The 18,191-nt window shown below is 59.0% G+C and overlaps 1 protein-coding gene across 2 annotated transcripts; it reads right to left on the bottom strand.

Annotated features, from left to right (window-relative positions):
* Positions 1–219: 219 nt before the first annotated feature.
* On the bottom strand, positions 220–15,389 carry GTF3C5 (general transcription factor IIIC subunit 5). Of its 2 annotated transcripts, none has more exons than XM_037036631.1 (11): positions 13,933–14,067; positions 12,573–12,792; positions 11,122–11,320; positions 5,966–6,161; positions 4,905–5,009; positions 4,450–4,564; positions 3,959–4,039; positions 3,645–3,742; positions 3,429–3,511; positions 2,629–2,771; positions 220–1,964 (listed from the first exon to the last, which is right to left on the bottom strand). In XM_037036631.1, exons 1-11 carry the CDS (start codon positions 13,990–13,992, stop codon positions 1,789–1,791), a joined length of 1,476 nt encoding a protein of 491 aa, XP_036892526.1. In that variant the 5' UTR covers positions 13,993–14,067; the 3' UTR covers positions 220–1,788. The 2 variants fall into 2 exon arrangements, with proteins under 2 accessions (XP_036892526.1, XP_036892525.1); XM_037036630.1 differs by lacking the exon at positions 13,933–14,067 and adding an exon at positions 14,969–15,389 and having other exon boundaries at positions 221–1,964.
* Between the last annotated feature and the right edge of the window lie 2,802 nt (positions 15,390–18,191).

Genomic DNA, 18,191 nt, shown 5'->3' with positions numbered 1-18,191 from the left:
GGTCGGCAGGCGGGGAGCAAAAAGGCACAAAGAACTAGAGGGGGTGGCAAAGGTCAGAGGCGGCAACCGGGGCCATCTACGGCCAGAGATGGGACAAGGTGGGCATCCAAAAGTGTGACTACAATCGTTTGAAACAGATTTTAGAGGTCATTACAAAACAAAAAAAGAAAAAAGCGCCCCCCCCCGCCCCCGCCCGTCATCACTGGCCATTGCCTGGGTGCCAAGTCCTTTCCCTGAAAGCCGACGGAGGGGGAACGGGCCGTTTCCTGCTCCGCCAGCTCCGGTGGCTTCGGGGCAGCCCGACACCCTGAGGTTCAGGGGGAAGAGCCCTTTCTGGGAGTCCAGCCAGTGGACGTGGGGGGCCACACATTGGAAGTCGCTCCTTTGCAGCCTGAGGAAGAGGCGGTCCCAGCAAACATCACGGTGGCTGGAGGCTGCGGTGCAGCGACACTGAGGGATGACTCCTGCACCTGTGGGTCAAGGCCGTGCCCAGTGCCCCGGGAAGGGGCCTTGACCCTGAATGGCTGCCAGAGCGTCGGGTGTGGTGGCAGCAGTGGCGTGCTGGGTCCCTCCTGAGAGGTGGCACCTCTCCTTAAGAGAGTTCCAGGAAGACAAGAACGGGACCCTAACACTGAGGAGCAGAGGGGACAAGTTTGGTAGGGGGCTGCTGGGGCCTGGCACCAGGAAGTTCCACAACACTCAGTGTTTCTGCAGCCACTCAGCATTTTCCACAACAAAAAGCCTTTTAAAAAACGGGGTTAAACACAATACCCAGGTCTCTGACCGAGGGGTCACCACACACCTCGTGTGAAGTGGCAGAGCGGGTGCAGGGAGACCCCCGCCCTGGGCCCACCCTCCTCAGGCTTGGACAGGGACCACAGTGACTCCTGGGAGGTGGGGACCAGGACCCACATCCTCTCCCTCTGAGGTTCGGGGTACAGCTCAGAAGTGGGGAGTCCCTTGGAGATGCATAGTGGAGAGTGGAGGCCTTGGACAGAAGCACTGGGCCTGGGGCCGCCAGCCTTTGGGAGGGCTGCTTCCGGCTGGCTCTCTACAAGGTTGGGCCCAGCACCACGGGCCCCGGGGCTCCCGCTCTCTCCTGGGAGGGCTCCCGGGGCCCCTGGATGCACAGCTAGCACTGGGGCGACCGTGGGAGAACACAGGCTGTGTCCCCCAGGGCCACTTCCAGAGGCTCTCACCCCACCCACCTGGCGAGGGGCATCAGGCCTGTTCTCGACGGTCCCAGTGCTGCCCCCGTGGGGTCACTGAGCCTGTGATGGAAGGGTGGACCACGCCCACCAGCGGGAGCCCGGGCCCCCAGCACAAGCTCCAACACCCAGTCTCTGGGGAGATGTCTTTAATGAGGGCAGTTCCAGTGACCCAGTCGTTGCCAGGCCACCCCAAGAGGGTAAACCCAGACCCAAGGATGCCTCCTACCACCTGCAGCCCCGGGTCAGGCTCCCCCACCATCCTCCTGTTGTCCTGAGACCCAGGCCAAGCCCCCACCCCCTACCAGAGGTGCATCTCTACCTCCAGCCCTTGCAGGTCTCAGCCCACTGGACCCTGGGCTGGCTCGTGGACAGGGAGGCCAGGGTATAGCCTTCGGGAATGTTCCCAGCGGCCAGGACTGGGGACAGCCCTGAGCAGCAAGCCAGGAAGGACCAGGGCCAGCTGCACCCAGTGCTGGGGTCCCAGCTCTCCTAGGAGGGGACACACGGCCGTTCCAGCGACCATGGGCCCACGGGGATCTGTGGCCAGCGCTGCCTGGCCGGGGGGCCCACAGCCACATCACACGTAGTCCAGCATCTCCGTCTCCATCTCGTTCTCGCTCCCATCTGATGGCTTGAAGTCCTCCTCCTCCTCCTCCTCCTCCTCGTCCTCGTCCTCATCCTCCCCGGACCCGCCTGTAGCTGGCTCTTTCCCTCTGTCGTCATCGTCTGCCTTGGCCGGGCTGGAGAAGAGAGCTGGGGCCGGGGGACAGGCCCTGAGTCCCAGGGCAGGTCCTCGGGCTCCAGGGCTCCCCAGGAGCTGCCGTGGAGGATGGAGCTGGGGACCGTGGAGGCAAAGAGCTTCGAAAACTCTTCCCGAGCTGCCTCAGGTGGCTTCCTGGGCCCAGTGACTACCCAGGAGTGCCCACGACGTTCTGTGAGTGGGGCAGGGGTTCACGGCCTCAGTGCCATGGTCAAGGGGCCGTGTCCCAAACGCGACTGGTCACCCCTCCTCTCGCCAGCGCCACAGCGCCCCTGAAAGGAGCCCCCTAGGAGAGGCCTGCTTGCCTACCAGCCCCCAGCCCAGCTTCGTAGACCCCCAGCTGAGCAGGTGCCCACCTGGGCAGGCCGTGCTGGCAGCAGGGCTCAGCTCCCCTCCAGCCCACGGCGCCGGCCCCCGCTCCCCAGGGAGGACAGGCAGGCCGCACACACGTGCAGCCGGAAGGGGCGGGAAGGAGGCTGGGTGTGAAGTGGCAGCCCTGGGTGGCAGCGAGCAGCCCAGGGCACTGGCTCTGGGGCTGAGTCCTGGCTCACACCGCCCCCCTTCCACTCTCGTCAGGGACAGAGGAGCCGCCTCGGGGCAGTCCTCGAGGTCAGGCCCACTGGGACACTGGCTCCGCCCCTCCGCCCGCGCTCTCACCAGGCCTCTGCGCCCGGATGGTCTGCTGGATGAGGAGGGACATGGCGTTCCGCAGGTCGTCACTGGTCTTGGGGAGGCACCACCCATCCCGCTCCGTGCAGGTCTCCTCGGCCCCGTCGTTGCGGTGAATGATCTTCTGCAACCTGGGGACCGGACACCACGTTCCAGGGGGCTTCCTGACCACAGGGTCAGTGAGCAGCGCGGCAGAGGGCTGTGCTTAGAAAACCAGCCCTGAGAGTGGGTCAGAGGGTCGGATGCGGCACTGAAGGATACCCAGAAACACTGGGGTCCCTCGCTGTGTGCTCCCTACCCCCCCACACCACCCACAGAGCAGGGACGCACGGCCACCCCATTTTACGGGTGAGTCGCCGCTTCTACCAGACTCCACACTGTGTTTACACATCACTAAGAATGACCAGGTTCAAGGTTTCTGGGACTCCAGTCAGTGCTGACGGGTAGGGTACTGTGGGTAGGGTACTGTGCTGTGAGCCCCCGTGGGCAATGTAGGAGAGGCAGTGACTCCATGGCAGACGGTTCTGCAGCTGGCCCAGCTCTGTGCTGGGGACCCCCACAGCCGCTGCTCCAAGGGGCAGCCCACGGTGCACCCCGGAAGCTGCTCCTGAGGGCCTTGTGAGCCCAGAGAGGACCCTCGCCAGGCAGCACCTAAGACCCAGGCTGGAGAGCCTTCAAGCTGAGATCACGGCTAGGAGGCACGGAGGCCTGGCAGGGGGTCCTCGGGCAGTCTCTCGGCCCTGCCCCCGACGTGGCCCCCACTGCCTCTCAGGCCCTCATGTACGCACTCCCCCACGTCCAGGTCACACAGCTGGTAGAACATCTGTCGGTAGGGCGGCAGGGCATTCTCCCGGAAGATGTAGACCGAGTCCTAGGGAGAGGGGAGACCAGGGCAGGTCATGGGGGGGCCTTCCTCTTGGGGGCATGGAGTGTCAGGGCCTCTCCGCCCTCCACCCCGCTCTCCGCCGGAGGGCAGCTGCTCTCTCGGGCTCCCGGGCACCCACCTTGAGCTTGTACTTGTTGGAGGCTGACTTCCTCATGCCGGTCGTCCCCGCTGGGCCCAGGCCCTGCTTCAGGTCCTGCATGGTGACAACCTGGCTGGCTGTGGTGACAACAGCAGTGCTTTGGAATAGAGATCGGGGGTCCCCGCCCCCCACCCTTCCCTCCATCCCTCCCAGGGGGCGCAGCCTGTGGGGCCCGGGCTGTCTCCTAGGGGAAGCTCCTACCCCCACCCCCAGAAGCCAGACGCCGTCATCCTGTGTTGGTGAGGGAGAGCGCCAACCGGCCCCGAGTCGTAGAGCAAGCCTGAGGCACTCACGCGTCTTTTTGACAGTGATCGGGAGGCTGTAGTTGTAGGTGCTGCGCTTGGCCTTCACAGGCATGTCGTTGGGGGCGTAGCCTGCAGACAAAGGGGGCATGTCAGGCATGGTGGCACAGAGGCCCTTCCAGCCCACAGCACTGGACTCATGCGACAGGCACACCAGGGCTCACTGGGGACAGCTCCTGGGGCAGGGCCTGGGGCAGCAGGGGCCCGCTGTGGGCCTGGGGACCAGACACGCACCCACCGCCTGGCCTATGGCACAGCAGCCACAAAGACAGAGTCACCAAATGGACGAGTGACGGCAGTTCCAAAACTGGAGGGTCACCCTTGGAGCCGGGACTCGGCTTGGATCCTCCTGCCCACCTTGCTGGGGCCCTCACCACGGGGGAAGGCCTCTTACCCTCTCCACGTGGACGCGTACTCACGACCAAGGAGAGTGCCAGGGACGGAAGGACAGACGGAAAAAGAGAGGTGTTAGTGACTTTTACCGTATTTCATTCCACAGCGGATTCGGAAATCGAGGACTTGGTAAATCTTGGCCTCTGGGTGTTTTCGAGGGTCGTACCCAAACCGGATCCACAGGCTTCTCCAGGGACCCGTGACCTGGAGACAGAAAAGGCAGGAGGGGCTGTGGGCACAGCCCAAGCTGGGGACACGGCTCTGGAACCCCACCCCAGCTCTCCACGTCAGCTGCCACCTTGGGCAAATCGCTCGGTCTCCTGTCAGAGGGAGATGACAGGAGCCCCCAGAGCCCACACCACTGCTGGGCACATGGTGAGCACTCAGTGAATGCTATTACCGTCCCGTGGATGGGACGTCCTGTCCCCAGCCATTTCAGGGGGTGCCCGCTCGTGCCTCAGCTCTGGGGGTGCGCATCGGGGGTCAGCACGACCCTGGCGGGGACCCTGCTGGGAGCCCAAGAGGGTGCAGGGCAGACACTCACCATGTAATAGGCCATGAAGGGCAGCAAGACCTTGAGCTTGTCGGGGTGGACGCTGATTTTGGCCCTGACGGCATTGCGGGACCAGACGGGACGGATGGCAAAGAGCTGGGGGAGGGCATCAAGGCAGAGGCTGAGGGGAGCATGGGCAGTACCCCGCCTGACGCCCAGAGTGGTCCGGCCCCCAGAGGCCCTTCCAGAAAGGGGCTGGAGACGCACACAGCTGTGCTCGGGGCACCAGGCCCACACACCAGCACTGGGGCTGCACCCTGGCATGCATACAGTGGGGCTGCAGGGCCAGGGGTCCTGACTGACCACGAGGGACACAGTCACTGTCCTGTGCATCTCACAGGCCAGCAGGGGAGGCAAATGACCGGAGGGCTCAGAGCAGGGCCAAGAGGGGGGCTGGTCCCAAGCTAGGGAGCGGCACCTGACAGGGGACACCATGAAGACTGAAGGGATGGCCTTTGTCCGATGCCCCCTATGCCCCCTATGCCCCCGCCCAGTGACTGCTGCAAGTACAAGGCATCCACAGTCCCTTTAAGAAGTATCACCCCCAAGGAACAGTCACTTCAACAACAGGTGTGCCTCAGTGAGCAGTGACGTGGCCCCGTGCCTGTGGGGACACGAGGAACAGAGCCCTGGCCTGTGTCACCCCAGAACCCACAGGCCAGAGGGCCAAGCAGAAGGCCACTCCTGCCCTGGGGCAGGCGGGTCCTTGGCTGTCAATGGGAGAAGCAGGGCCTGGCTCACGCAGGCGATGCACCTGGCATGGAGCGAAGCACTGGGAGAAAGGACAGTTCCCGGGGTCTCGGGGCCCCACACCGACAGCATCTGCCTCCCAAAGAGCCCCAGAAAGTTCCAAGCTGCATCTGCACCCCAGACTCAAGCCTGCACCAGCATGCTCACAGGCATGACGTCGGGGGCAAGACCTTCCTGTGGGCTGAGAGCCAGTTTAAGACAAGCCAGCACAGCTCACCGTACAGCCCAAGAGGAGGACAAGCCCCGAGGGGTCTGCAGGAGGTGAGCTGGGCAGGTGGGCCCCCGAGGGGGCATGTGCTCACCTCCCTCAGCTCCTCCTCCACCTTCTGGTCCATGGGGTTGGTGCAGAGCCGCCGCCAGGTCTGCACCGCAGGCTCCAGCGGCTGCACAGGCACCTCGTCATCCTCGAAGTTGACAAAGACGGCGTTGTGCAGGCGCCGGGCCCTGCTCAGGCCGATGAGGTTCTCGCCTGAGACCGGGGGGTTGTTGTAGCCTTCCCTGGGACCAGAGAGGGCCGGTGAGGGCCGGGGCACTGAGGAGGGCCTCTGGCCTAGGTCCAGCCAGACCAGATAGGGAGCCACCGCCTGTGGCGCCAGCAGCCTGAGTTTTTATGCTTTTCCCTGGAGTCTGGGTTAGGGAGAAGGTCTCGGAGCAGGTTACTGCAGCCAGGAGTCTGTGCTCAGGCTGACTGCCAGTGAGAAGGGGCTCCAGCCTGCAGCTCTGAAGCTTGGCAAGGCCGGGAGGTCCCGCAGGCCGAGGTATTGGGGAGGGCCCTTGTCCCGGGGCTAGTGGCCTCCTGACTGCATTGACTCACAGGAGCTCTCATCAGCCAAAGACTGGGAACCACCTAAATGCCCTCGGGCGGGACAATGGACCTGCTGCTGCCATGTGGCAGCTCCGCCCACTGACCTCCACAGCTCGTCCCTCACCCTGAGACCACTGATGAGGAGGAAACCGTTTTCCTGCGAGGTGACTGAGGCCCAGGCTCAGAGCTGGGACATGTGCCGGGGACCCCAGACACCCTCTGACGGCGTGAGTCTGGCCCGGAAACAACCGGACAACGTCCAGAGCAGGAGCGATGGCTAGGACCAAGTGGCCTCGTCCCAGAGCAGAGGTGAAAATCAAGGGTCCCTGGACCAGGGACATGGGTCTCCGTGTGTCAGACAGAGCACACCCAGGCAATCGCGTCCCAAGGTGCCCAGAGCGTCGCCTCTTTAAGACGGGGCGTCAGGAACATCAAATCCACACGAAAGCAGGGAGGACAGTATGAAAACCCCCGTAAGCCCATCATCGGCGTCATCAATTTCCACCACGGCTAATTCCGCCTCGCCCACACGGCACCCAGACTCACTCAAGTATCTTGAAGTCCGTTTTAAAGCATTACATCCTAGACGTCACAACTGTATTGAAGTGATTGTTACTTTTTAAATTTGTTTCCATTTTACCTAAATTTTTCTACATGAGTGCATGCCACCTGCATATTCATGAAGAACAAGGAAGTGATTTTGACGTTGGGAACAGAACTACAGACACAGGAACAAGTCTGGGCCCTTTTTAAAAAGCCATGACCCCATCAGAAGCCCCCCTGAGCAGCTGAGCCAGTATCCTGGCTCCAAAGCCACCTCCCCGAAACCCCGGACACACCCGTGAAGGAACACAGCTCTCAGCAGGGCCAGAGTTCCCCGCACTCCGGCTTCCTCGAGGGGAGGCCCCGTGTGACCGCCCACCTCCCCATCCCCGTGTTCCTGGGAAGGCCAGCCGAGCCGATAAGCAGCAGGGGCCTGGGAGAAAAGGCAGGTTCTTTCCATGTACTGGAAAATCAATACAGCACACGGCCTCAAGGGCAGCTAGCCCTCCTCCCATGTCCCCCTCCTGGGGGCTTGGGAACAGCTGGCTGCTGGCCCCGAAGGGCAGAGTAGTGACCAAATGCTGTCACCAGAGCCAGGGCAGTGTTGCACTGGGAGCCCCATTCTCTTCCCCTACATCTTTTTGTTTGTTTCTGACTGTAAGAGTAAGATACCTGTAAAGGAAAAATAATCAGAAGATCTCCGACACACCTAAGTTTATAATGGGCCCTAACACCGTCTGCTTCGCACCTGGCCGCACTAACCCTAATGCCCGCTCAGAAACACCCCTCCACGTGCAAGGCTGCAGCAGGAGCAGAAGGGGCCTGATTTCGGTTACGCGTTCCCGCAACGCCTCGTCTTCTGAACCAGCAGGACATCCTCCTGCAACCAGAAGAGGGGCTGGGATGACGCTCTGCGTTGGGTGGCCAGAGACGCCAATCACAGCAGCGCCGTGGGGCCGGTCGGGCTCTGGAGTCACTGCTGAGACAGCCGGGGAACCGGAATGAGGACGGGGTAAGGAAGAGCATTAGGTCTGCTCGCTGGGACAACAGGACTGCAGTAATGTTTTTAAAAACGAGTCCTTCCTCGTCAGGGACCGACCCCACGCGATCCAAGACCTGGGGTGGGTGGGGAGCTGCTGCTGCTGCAGGCGGGGGTCCAGCAGACGCGTCTCTCTAGTTCGGGTATGTCTGGGCTCTCTATTACACACTTTTTCAAAGACAGAGAACAACACACCTTTTCCTCAGGAAAACCCAGGCCCCTCAGCCTGCCCGGTGAGGCCCTTGCCCCTCCCTCCCTCTGTCCTGCTCTGGGGTTGCGGCCGGACCCTTCATTCTCTGCTAAGTCAGTCCCCTGGTCTGGAACATTCTCCTGGGTCTTTGCCTGCCCACGCTTCGGTCTGTTTCAGATGTCAGCTCCTCCAAGGGCCCATCTGACACCCTCAGCACCCCCACCCCACTCCCCGCCCATTCAGACCCAGTCCCCTTTCATCTCCTGTCACGCCTGCATCTGGACACTTATCAGTCACCTGTGTTCCGTCCAGCTCCCCAGGCCCGGCCCAGCCCGGAAGCTCACCTGCCCTGTTCTCCCTGACACCAGGTGGTCACTGCTTGTTCGAGGCACTATTTAATGAGGTAAGAGAGTTCCCATCTCAGAGATCAGTGTTGGGGGCCCAACCTTCCAGATTTTTCCAGGCTTCTAGTATCATACCCATTTATTTTTATACCACAGACTTGTCTCTACACCCTGCCCTTATCACAGAGCGAGGTACCTGGGAGGTGCCCCGAGTCAGTCCTGCAGCGAGGCTGCATGGTGTTCCCCGGGCTCCACAGGCTGGAGTTTAACCGGCCACGTCCCCACTAAGGGACTGGTCACTGATTCGTTTACTTCAGCAAACTCTGCCAGGCACTCACTAAGTGAGCGTTTCAAAAATCCGCAGTCACTGAGGCCCCATGATACAGGGCGGCACACACGCGCCCACTGTCGCCCTTGCAGACAGAGCTGCTGGGAGAGGCCGGGCCCCTCACCCCCACCCCATGGGCTCTCCAATCTTGCTGCTCCAACAGTCGGCCAGCAAACACTCTCGGGGCTGCACCCTCCAGCTCTCAGGCGAGAGTTGCCATGGGACCCACTGGGCAGGTGGGGCTGCTCGGTGAGCAGGAAAAGAACATCTAAAATCATAGTAGATTCTGCCAGACTGCTCCCCACAAAGGTCGACCCTTCACTATGTGTGGGGGGTCTGTTTCTCTGCACCTTGAGGGGCACACTTTTGGGGACAGGACTTCAAGTCCAAAGGCAGCAGCCTGATTTGCTCTCCACAGAGTGGGGCCAGCAAGGCCTCCAGGGGGTGTGGGGACTGGGGCTGGGTCTGCAGGGCCTCTGTGTAGCTGCTTCTGGAGGTGTGGGGGCCATGGCCTTGAGCACACCCGGCAGCCCCCAGCGGCCAGAGGGGCGAAGACCTTCAGCCACCAAGTCAGCAGGTGCTAAAACCCTCCACATCTTTGGAAGCTTAAAACCTGCTACAAATGACCCTTTAACTAATATCATCACCTATGGGCCACCTTTCAAAGTGCCTTTTTCCGTTCACACATCCGTTTTTCCTAGTCTTGCTACCCTACAGCTTCACTCACAGGTTCTCACACATTTGCAAAGGGCCTCTCCCGGGCTTGGCTGCGTTAGACACCAGGGTTACAAAAGAGGACAGACCGAATCACTCCTTTCAGGGAGTTTATACTAAAATTGAGACACTTAAAAAATTCTGCCCTGGCTGGTGTGGCTCAGTGGATTGAATGTCAGCCTGAGAACCAAAGAGGTGCCAGTTCGATTCCCAGTCAGGGCACAGGCCTGGGCTGTGGGCCAGGTCCCTGGTGGGGGCATGTGAGAGGCAATCACACATGGATGTTTCTCTCTCTCTTTTTCTCTCCCTTCCCCTCTGTCTAAAAAGAAATAAAAAATCAGCACTCCCACCCATCTTTAAAAAATAAAAAATATTAAAAGCTGAAGCATGCAAAAATACGCAGGGTGGCAATGACCAAGGCCCGGCGGTGAGAACGTCGGGGGCCCAGGCCCCCTGTGTGGCCCAGGCCAGTCAAGGGCCCCATTTCCCTGTGGCTTTTATACAAACGAAACCCATCCCTTACTGTCACGGCAAGGGGGCTAGAATGCAACGCCAAGCCACCATCCGACATGCCCAGGCCTGCCGAGCCCACCATCCCTGGGGCTCTCCTCACTGACCGGCAAGACGGCCTCTCAGTGAAAGAACTCGTCTTGCTGCGGCACACCCCGTACCCGCATGCAGTCCTGCTGGGGTGCACGTGGAGGCGGGGCTGGGAGGCGGGGCTGGGAGGCGGGGCTGGGGGATGGGTTTTGACGCAGACTGTGACACACATCTGTCTGGCTCTTCCCCGTCTCAGCCCCAGAGCTGCCCCGACTCAAGAGACACGCAGCCCTGTGCTCAGGAGCTTGCCGTCACAAGCAGACAGACCAGACCAAGTGCACAGTAAGCAAGGTCATGGCCACAACGGGAGCGACGGCACAGGGAGATGGCACACAGCTGGGCGAGCTGGGGGGAGTGTGGCAGAGGGAGATGGGCCATGAAGTGGCCCGCAGGGGTGGGGACAGGGAGGCCTGAAGGGGACAGCGGTGGTGGAAAAGGGCTGGGCTCACAGGGCACGCTCACGGGGGGATTTCTTAGGTGGTATCAGGAGCACACAGGCCACCGCTCGCTGAGGGCTTTCTCTGCACTTGGCCAGGTGCTGAAACTTCCCGAGCTTTTGTCCTTTTCTTAATCCTCGCCCAAGGACATGCTTATTGATTTCAGAGAGAGGGGAAGGGAGGGAGAGAAGGAACATAGACCCCTCGATGTGGCAGAGAAACACCAACGGGCTGCCTTTTCGCACATGCCCAGACCAGGGACCAAACCCACGCGTGCCCTGACTGGGAATCACACCGGCCAGGGCTTCCTAGGCACTTTAAGTGTAACCCTGAGGCCCTGATGGGTGGGCACTCACTACCCCGTTTCCGCGGTGAGCAGCTGCGGTCCCACAGGCTGTCCGCCAGCCTCTGAGCCAGGGCCCTCATTCCGCCCCCCACGCTGCGGGGGCGGGGCTCACCGGTGCTGCGTCTCCGGCCGGAAGAAGTAGTCCGCCGGGGTGTCCAGCCGGGAGAAGATGGGCGGGGGGATGTAGAGCGGCAGCTCCTGATGGAAGAAGGCCTCCTTCTCAGGCCGGAGCAGGAGCACCCTGTTGTACATCGACATGTGCCTGCCGCCCTCCTCCGTGTGCACAGCCAGGTACTGGAAGTCCGACATCCCTGGAGAGAGGCAGACAGATGGCCGACGCAGCCGGGGACAGCTCTCCTTACAGCCCCTGTGGAGGAGGGGCCGCGGCCATGCCCACGCCCCCTCAGGGAAGCGCTGCTGAGCCCCGGTGGCAGGAGCAGAAACCGCACCCCTCCAAATGCTTCCGTGAGCTCGGCTCCGTGCACTGCGGGCCACTTGGATAAAGAGTATTTGGGGCTGCGAGAGGGTCACGTGGTGTGTGACAGTCAAGTGCGGGTTGGCGCTCCTGAAAACGTAAGGTGCAGGTGACTCCCCCGGGATCTAGTCAAAGGCAGACTCCGATAGGCTTCTGACGGGCCCCCAGGTGAGGCAGGAGCCGCAGGCCTGGGAGGCACGCTGACAGCGAGGAGCTGGCTCAGGAGGAGACGGGAGATGAACCCCCAGAAGCCAGGCCCGGCACGGACAGCGTCTTCGGTGCACACCACACCCATCAGGATGACAGAGTCAAATGCCCGACCCTGGGGCTCCAGGTCCTGTTTCCTCTCTTCTCTCTTTCCATCCCCTCCAACTCCCTCACTCGTCAGTCTGTTCAGATTCTGAGAACCACAGCTGCAACTGGGCGTTTCTGAGCGCCCCTGATGTGCTGGGCTGGCCCTGTACCAACATCATCTCCCCAAATCTTCACCGGGGCCTAACGACCTCAGGGCCCTGCCATCCAGACTTGGAGACCAAAGTGGGGAGGCCCAGCAACCTGCCCAGAGAAGCTCAGGGAGGCCGTGTCCTTTCTCGCTGCCCCCCCCCCACCCCACCCCACCTTCCAGCCTGTTCACAGCGCTCCCTGTGGGAAGCGCACTTGACTGAGGACCCCATGGGAGACATCCAGTTGGCTAAGAATTCAAGAAACAGAAGGTCCCAAGGGGAAGAGGTGATCCGCGAAGGCTTCCGAAGGGAGGCAACACTAGCAGCCATGAAGACGGAGAAAAGACCCCCCAACACTGGGGGGTGAGAACTAGAGGCCGCTGCCTGGTTTTTCTTGACCCCACAAAAGAACTTTGAATATGAGGACACCTCTCACGGAGCCCCAGCTTCTCCAAAGGGCACAGAAATTGGGGGTGGTCTGCAGAGAGCTATCAGCTGGAGGGAAGTGGCTCCCTCACCTCTAGCCCCCCCATACCTGCGCCCTCCTGGCCTACTTTACCATGTGGCTGACCCACGGGTTCCCAAGGAAGTGGGGACACAGACCCCAAAAGAACCCAGGGGGATAAAAATGCATTTTGTGGTTACCTTGGAATTTGTAAACGGTAGAGACGATGCCAACAGTCTCCACGTCGAATGTGACCTCAGGGGGGGCCTCAGGCCCCGGCACCCCCTCCTGCCGCTTCACCTTCCTCCTGACCCGGAGCAGCAGGCTGCTGGTGCTGAAGCGGTTGGCACACACGGGGTGGCAGTAGGGGTCCTTGGGCCGGAAGTACAGCTCCAGCCGCTTGGTGGGGTCTGCGTAGATCTGTGGCGAGGCCAAGGGGACCAAGAGTGGCCAGCTCAGCAGCCGGCAGGGACCGCTCCACTCTCAACAAAAGCCTGCTGCTGACCCAGGAAGCCTATTTCCTTCTGAGCTGTTAGTTCCCGAAGACTCACTTCCCTTACCCCAGTCAGTTTTTATGTGGCAGAGAAAACGAGCATCGTCTCCTCCTTCTCAGCGGCTGTGAAGCTGGAGGCAGAAACTGCCAGTTAAGCAAAGCTGGCATCAGCAAGGGCCCCGGTCAGTGCTGGGAATCACGAGGCTCTTTGGGCGGCAATGTGCCCTACTCGGGGACTGACTGCCCAGGCCAGGGTCTCGGTGTCACGGGCAAATGTTGTAGGTCCGAAAGGGACCGAACCCACCGCTGGATTAAGCAGCTGGCTCCGACCAGCTGCTGCTTGTCCTTTGCAAGCCTGCCCTCTCCTTAAAACAAGCACCGTAAGAGCACCTACTGATAGGAGCATTATGATGATTAAACGAAAACACACCAATCCCAGTACCTAGCTCACGGCAGACACGCATCGCGTGCCACCTACATACAAGTGCTTGCCCCACCAGGGGTGTCGGCTGTGTGCACACGGAAGGACCAACAACGCTCAGGGGGCGCAGACCACCTGCCCCCTAGTGTGCTGGCTCCCCGGCACCCGGGACAGGGCTTGGCCCTTAGCAGGTGCTCAGGACACATCCAGGGAAAGAAGAAGGTTGAAAGGAGCTCTGCTCCTAGGGATCCCCTCTCCGGGACGCAGCTGTCTGAGACTGCTGGGCTGGGAACGGCCCCCACTGGGGGCCTGGCACAGGGGAGGTCCTCAAGAAACACCACAAAATGAGTGAATAAGCAGCCTCTTCCTGAAAGGCTCACACTGGATGACAGTTTGGTCCAGAAGGTCGGGGTCACTGAGAGCAACAGCCCTGTGAATGCCAGCGTGAAGTAAACAAGTCAGGACAGAAGAACAAAAGGTGACCCACAGGCCTCTGCCAGCATCCTGTGGTCGGTGACAGGCTGGAGGTTTTTCGGTATTCACACGAGATGAGGAAGCAGCAGTTAGGTCAGACTTCAGAGAGGAGGCGTGAGTGACTTCAAATCCCCACTGCACCGTGTAGGGGCTTGCTTGACCCAACCTTTACCTGAGAAGTGGGGGTGATAGCTGGACCTAGCTCACAGGCTGGCTGTGAAGCCTCAGTCATGCATCTGACAAGTCTTTTGGGAGCAGGCACCGTTACAGACGTTAGGGCCACAGAGGTGAGCCAGAAAGACAAGGCCCTGCTGTCATGGCGTTTACAATCTTAGAGCCAAGGGGCCAAGAGGGATGATGAGCACCCTAAAATACAACTTCAGGTTGGAATCCACAGTTTGTGGAGGCAACGTGCACTGCCAACGGCCATGTGCGTTAGAGCGGTCAGTGAAGGCCCCTCCGCAAGAGGCATTTCAAGCTCTGGAGCATGGGAAGCACGTACACAGAGCCTGGCACCACGTAAGAATTCATCCCAGCTGCCCTATTTCTGGGGTGACCTGGAACAAGTTGCCTCAGTTTCCTTGTAAAATGTGGACAACCCTGGCTGATGTGTGTCAGTGGATTGATAATCAGTTAATAGAGCGTCAGTTAGATTCCCAGTAGGTGCACGTGCGTGGGTTGCAGGGCAGGTCCTCAGCTGGGGCAGTGCCAGGGGCAACCAGTCCAGAGGGATGTTTCTCTCCCCCTCTTTCTCCCTCTTTCACTCGTCTCTAAAAATAAATAAAATCTTTTAAAGAATTAACAAAATGTGGACGACAGTTCCCGCCTGCCAGGGTTCTAATGAGGACCCTAATGCTACAGAAAAGTCGTTAACTATTACTACCTTTAATCCTGGTAACAAAACACTTCCTTCCCTCTCACGTCGGTCAATGGTTCTTAATCTCGGCGAGCCTCAGTTTCCTACTGTGAAAAGAGGATGTGGCAGCCTGGCACATCCGTCCATCCGAAGACCGGATGGAAAGGACACCCCCTCCCTCTCTCCTTCTAGGGGAAAAAGGGCTCATTCCCCGCGCTCCCGCAAGCAAAGCCCCGCCCACTGATCGCTCCAGAGCCCGCCTAAAGCTTCGTTGTCAAGGAAACCACACTTGCCCCGCCCCCCAGCCCTCGGACCACAATACAGTCGTTCCCCTGGGGTCCCGGAGATTTACCCGAGAGACGCCTTCCTCGCCACCCAGGGTCTGCAACATCTTGGACACGTCGCGCACCAGGCCCGGGTACTCCACGCACACCATGCGCCGCTCGCGCCGCAGATCCACGGGGATGGCCACCCCCGGCCCCGCGTTGGCCGCCCCCGCTGCCATTCCTGAGAGTCTGGCCTGACGCGCCGCGGACCGTTCCTCCACGTGCTCCCAGAAGCCTCGCGTCAGTGGTTCCGGGAAGGATTCGTTCCAGCCTCCCTCACCGCTCTCGTCTCTCCCTATACTGCTGTGCTCAGCGGAGTCTCCAAGGACTCGAGGAGCAAATCCCCAAGCGAAGGCCCCACTGCTTCGGGATAAACTACCACTCTGTTCTCAACATTGTGTTTTTAAGATGGAGGGGTTTGCCCGAGGGGCGGGGCAGAGCCCTGCCTCTTCCACTGACTAGCGAGAGACCAACGAGGGGCCCGTAGGATAGTAGGACACCGCCCAGCTCTCGATTTAGGCCAATGAGGACCTGAAGGCCGAGCTGAGATTTTAGCCAATGAGCAGTCAGGCAGAAGCCAGGTTCCACCCCTTCTTCCAGCTTCATAGTTTGAGCCAATAAAGAACCAGAACTAGGCCGGGTCTCCGCCTTTTTCTTAGTTTCACCCAGTGACGGGTCCGGACGAGTACCTCCAAACATACTTCCGGCTCACCTTCCTAAGGACGGTCGCAGCTACCCTTTGACTTCCGGGACGCGGAATCCGCTGAGGTTTCCTGGAGGCTGGGGCCACCACGACTTTTGCAGCCTGCGCTGCCCCAGGACGGGTTTCTAGCAGCGCCTGGAGCCAGGTGGGGAGCTCTATCTGAAAATAGCGAGCTCGAGGGAATTGCACTTTGAATGCTCGCCAGTGCCCGCGTCAGTCCTTCATTTCTTAGACAGTTATTAAGCGCCGGTAGTGCGCTGGGGTAGACTCAGAAGCTAAGCGTTACGCAAGCAGCTGTGTGGGGGACCGTAAAGCAGGGACAGGGGCCATTCAGGAAGTTGTGGGTGAGAAAGGGGTTCTAGGGAAAGTAACCTCGTGGGGAGATCTGCTGATGAATTCCCAAATGGGCAGTTCATGGTGGAAGTCGCGCCTTCAGCGCATAAATTTAGTAAAAGGTTTATCTTTGCTTTAAGCAAGTCCTGGGCGTTGTTTTTGTCCATCTAGTTAACAAACCTTTGAAAAATAAGCGTAACCACCCTCAAGGGAACACATAATCTTGTTCATTATCCTGTTCCAATTCCCACCTTGCTTTCTCACATCCTCATGTAATTTTCCTTAAATTCCCTCCTTAACTCCAAATGCATAAAAGAAACGGCATTCTCTGTCACTCTCCGGAACATTTGAGATCTTGCTCCCTGCTAATTGTCAGTTTGGCTCAAATCTTATAAAAATTCTTTACAGATTTGGACGTTTCTTACTTGAAAAATTGTGGAAGACAAAACTGGGGAGGGAAGCCCTGACTGGTGTGGCTCGGTTGGGCATCGTCCCACATAGGGAAAGGTCACTGGTTTGATTCCTGGTCAGGGCACGTGCATAGGTTGTGGGTTCGGTCCCCAATTGGGCCGTGATCTACAGGCAATCAATGGGTATTTCTCTCTTACATCCGTGTTTCTTTCTCTTCCTCCCTTCTCTTTAAAAAAAAAATCATAGGGAGTGAAGTTGGGGTAGATGAAGGGGGTCAGAGGTCAGCAGTGGCCAGAAAGACCCTAAAAAGATGGCTTTTTCTGAGTGCAATGGAGAGCCCTCGGAGGGAGTGCCACTGTCTAAACTATGAGTTTAAAAGACTGTGGTTGGGCCCTGGCTGGTGTGGCTCAGTGGACTGAGTGCCGACCTGTGAGCCAAAAGGTTGCTGTTTCAATTCCAGCTGGGGCACATGCCTGGGTTGCCTTCCAGATCCTCAGTTGGTTGCGGGAAAGAGGCAACCAAATGCTGTATCTCTCACACATTGATGTTTCTCTCCCTCCCTTTCTCCCTTCCTCCCGCTCCTGGGTGGCGTTGGGAGCAGGGGGAAGACTGGTGTGTAGAGAATGGACCTCAGAGAGGGCAAGGGAGCAGAAGAAGGTTCTGATAAACCGACTGAGAGGAAAGAGTTGCTTCCTGGAGCGAGGGAAGTGCCAGTTAGAGTGGAAAGAAGGGACTAGCTTTGAGGATAGGAAGAGATTCAAGTCAGGAAGAGTGAGAGACTTCTGGATATAATGACTTCTGAATCAAAAGATTACTTTGTTCTGGGTGGGATGAAGGGAAACATGAGACCTGAGTGTGAGACATGTCACACTGTAATGCGAAGACTTGGCCCAGTGCCCAGCACTTGGAGAGAAAGGCCCCTGAGAGCACAGTGGGACTCAGCTGGCAGACCCGCCTTCTCCGGTGGGAGCTTGTGTGTGTGTGTTCTGTGCAGTGTGGCCAGAGTGGGTCTCCACAGGTTCCATGCCCTGACATGAAATTTCCTTTTAAACTTCTCACTTGCCCTCACTCTGTGCTCGACAAACAATCTTGGTGGTTGGTTTAATTTTCCTGAAAGGAAAGTCTGAGTAATAGACATATATTAGTAAGTATACTGATGGTAGGTTAGTACATAATAGTAAATTACATCCTGCCTGTGATAGTAAATTAATGAATTGGTGTGTTTTTGTCAGACCCCTGTGAATCTGGTACACAGGAGTCAGTCCTGAAGATTCTGGCCTGGTAGAATGGACTGATGAGAGATTAGGTGCACAGTTACACTTGAATTTTCTGTAATAGGGAGTCACACTGACACCAAACGTCTGTTCATTATTTATCTGGAATTGAGACTTAGCTAGTATATTTCTGTTTGCTAAATATGGCACCTCTACTTTTAGGTGTTGAAGGAATCAAGTTTCGGAACCTGCAACGCTGGTTCCAAACCACCTAGAACCTTACTGAGCCCATTGAGGTCCTGAGCCCCCCGCCCCCCAATCTAATGAGTGGTTTCGTCTGCTCTCCCTACGGGAGCGGGAGTGATCTCTCTAGAACGAAATCTCACTCTGGCCCGCTGCACTTCATCCTGCTGCGTGTTCACGTTGCCCCAGCAACAGCTCCCTGCTGGAGAAGGGAGACACCATGAGTAGGTGCCAAACCTCACACCCCACGTGCTGTGGATTAGAGACACGGCCACATCCCGACCCCAGCAGCCTGTACCCGCGGCCTTCCCTGGGAACAGGGTCTCAGTGGGTGAGATTCAGCAA

The sequence above is a fragment of the Sturnira hondurensis genome, unplaced genomic scaffold (genome assembly GCF_014824575.4).
Source record: "Sturnira hondurensis isolate 20B ecotype Veracruz unplaced genomic scaffold, ASM1482457v3 Scaffold0022908, whole genome shotgun sequence".
NCBI lineage: Eukaryota > Metazoa > Chordata > Mammalia > Chiroptera > Phyllostomidae > Sturnira > Sturnira hondurensis.
The sequence above is the reverse complement of the archived record's forward strand: the minus strand, read 5'-3'. Positions and strand labels throughout refer to the sequence as shown.

Excerpts from the sequence above, each read along its gene's own strand:
- GTF3C5 (XM_037036630.1), bottom strand. The coding sequence starts at position 15,121 with ATGGCAGCGGGGGCGGCCAACGCGGGGCCGGGGGTGGCCATCCCCGTG. Across the intron at positions 12,793-14,968 it reads GCGAGGAAGGCGTCTCTCGG|ATCTACGCAGACCCCACCAA; the intron begins GTAAATCTCCGG and ends GCCTCGCCACAG. Across the intron at positions 3,512-3,644 it reads CCAACAAGTACAAGCTCAAG|GACTCGGTCTACATCTTCCG; the intron begins GTGGGTGCCCGG and ends CCCTCTCCCTAG.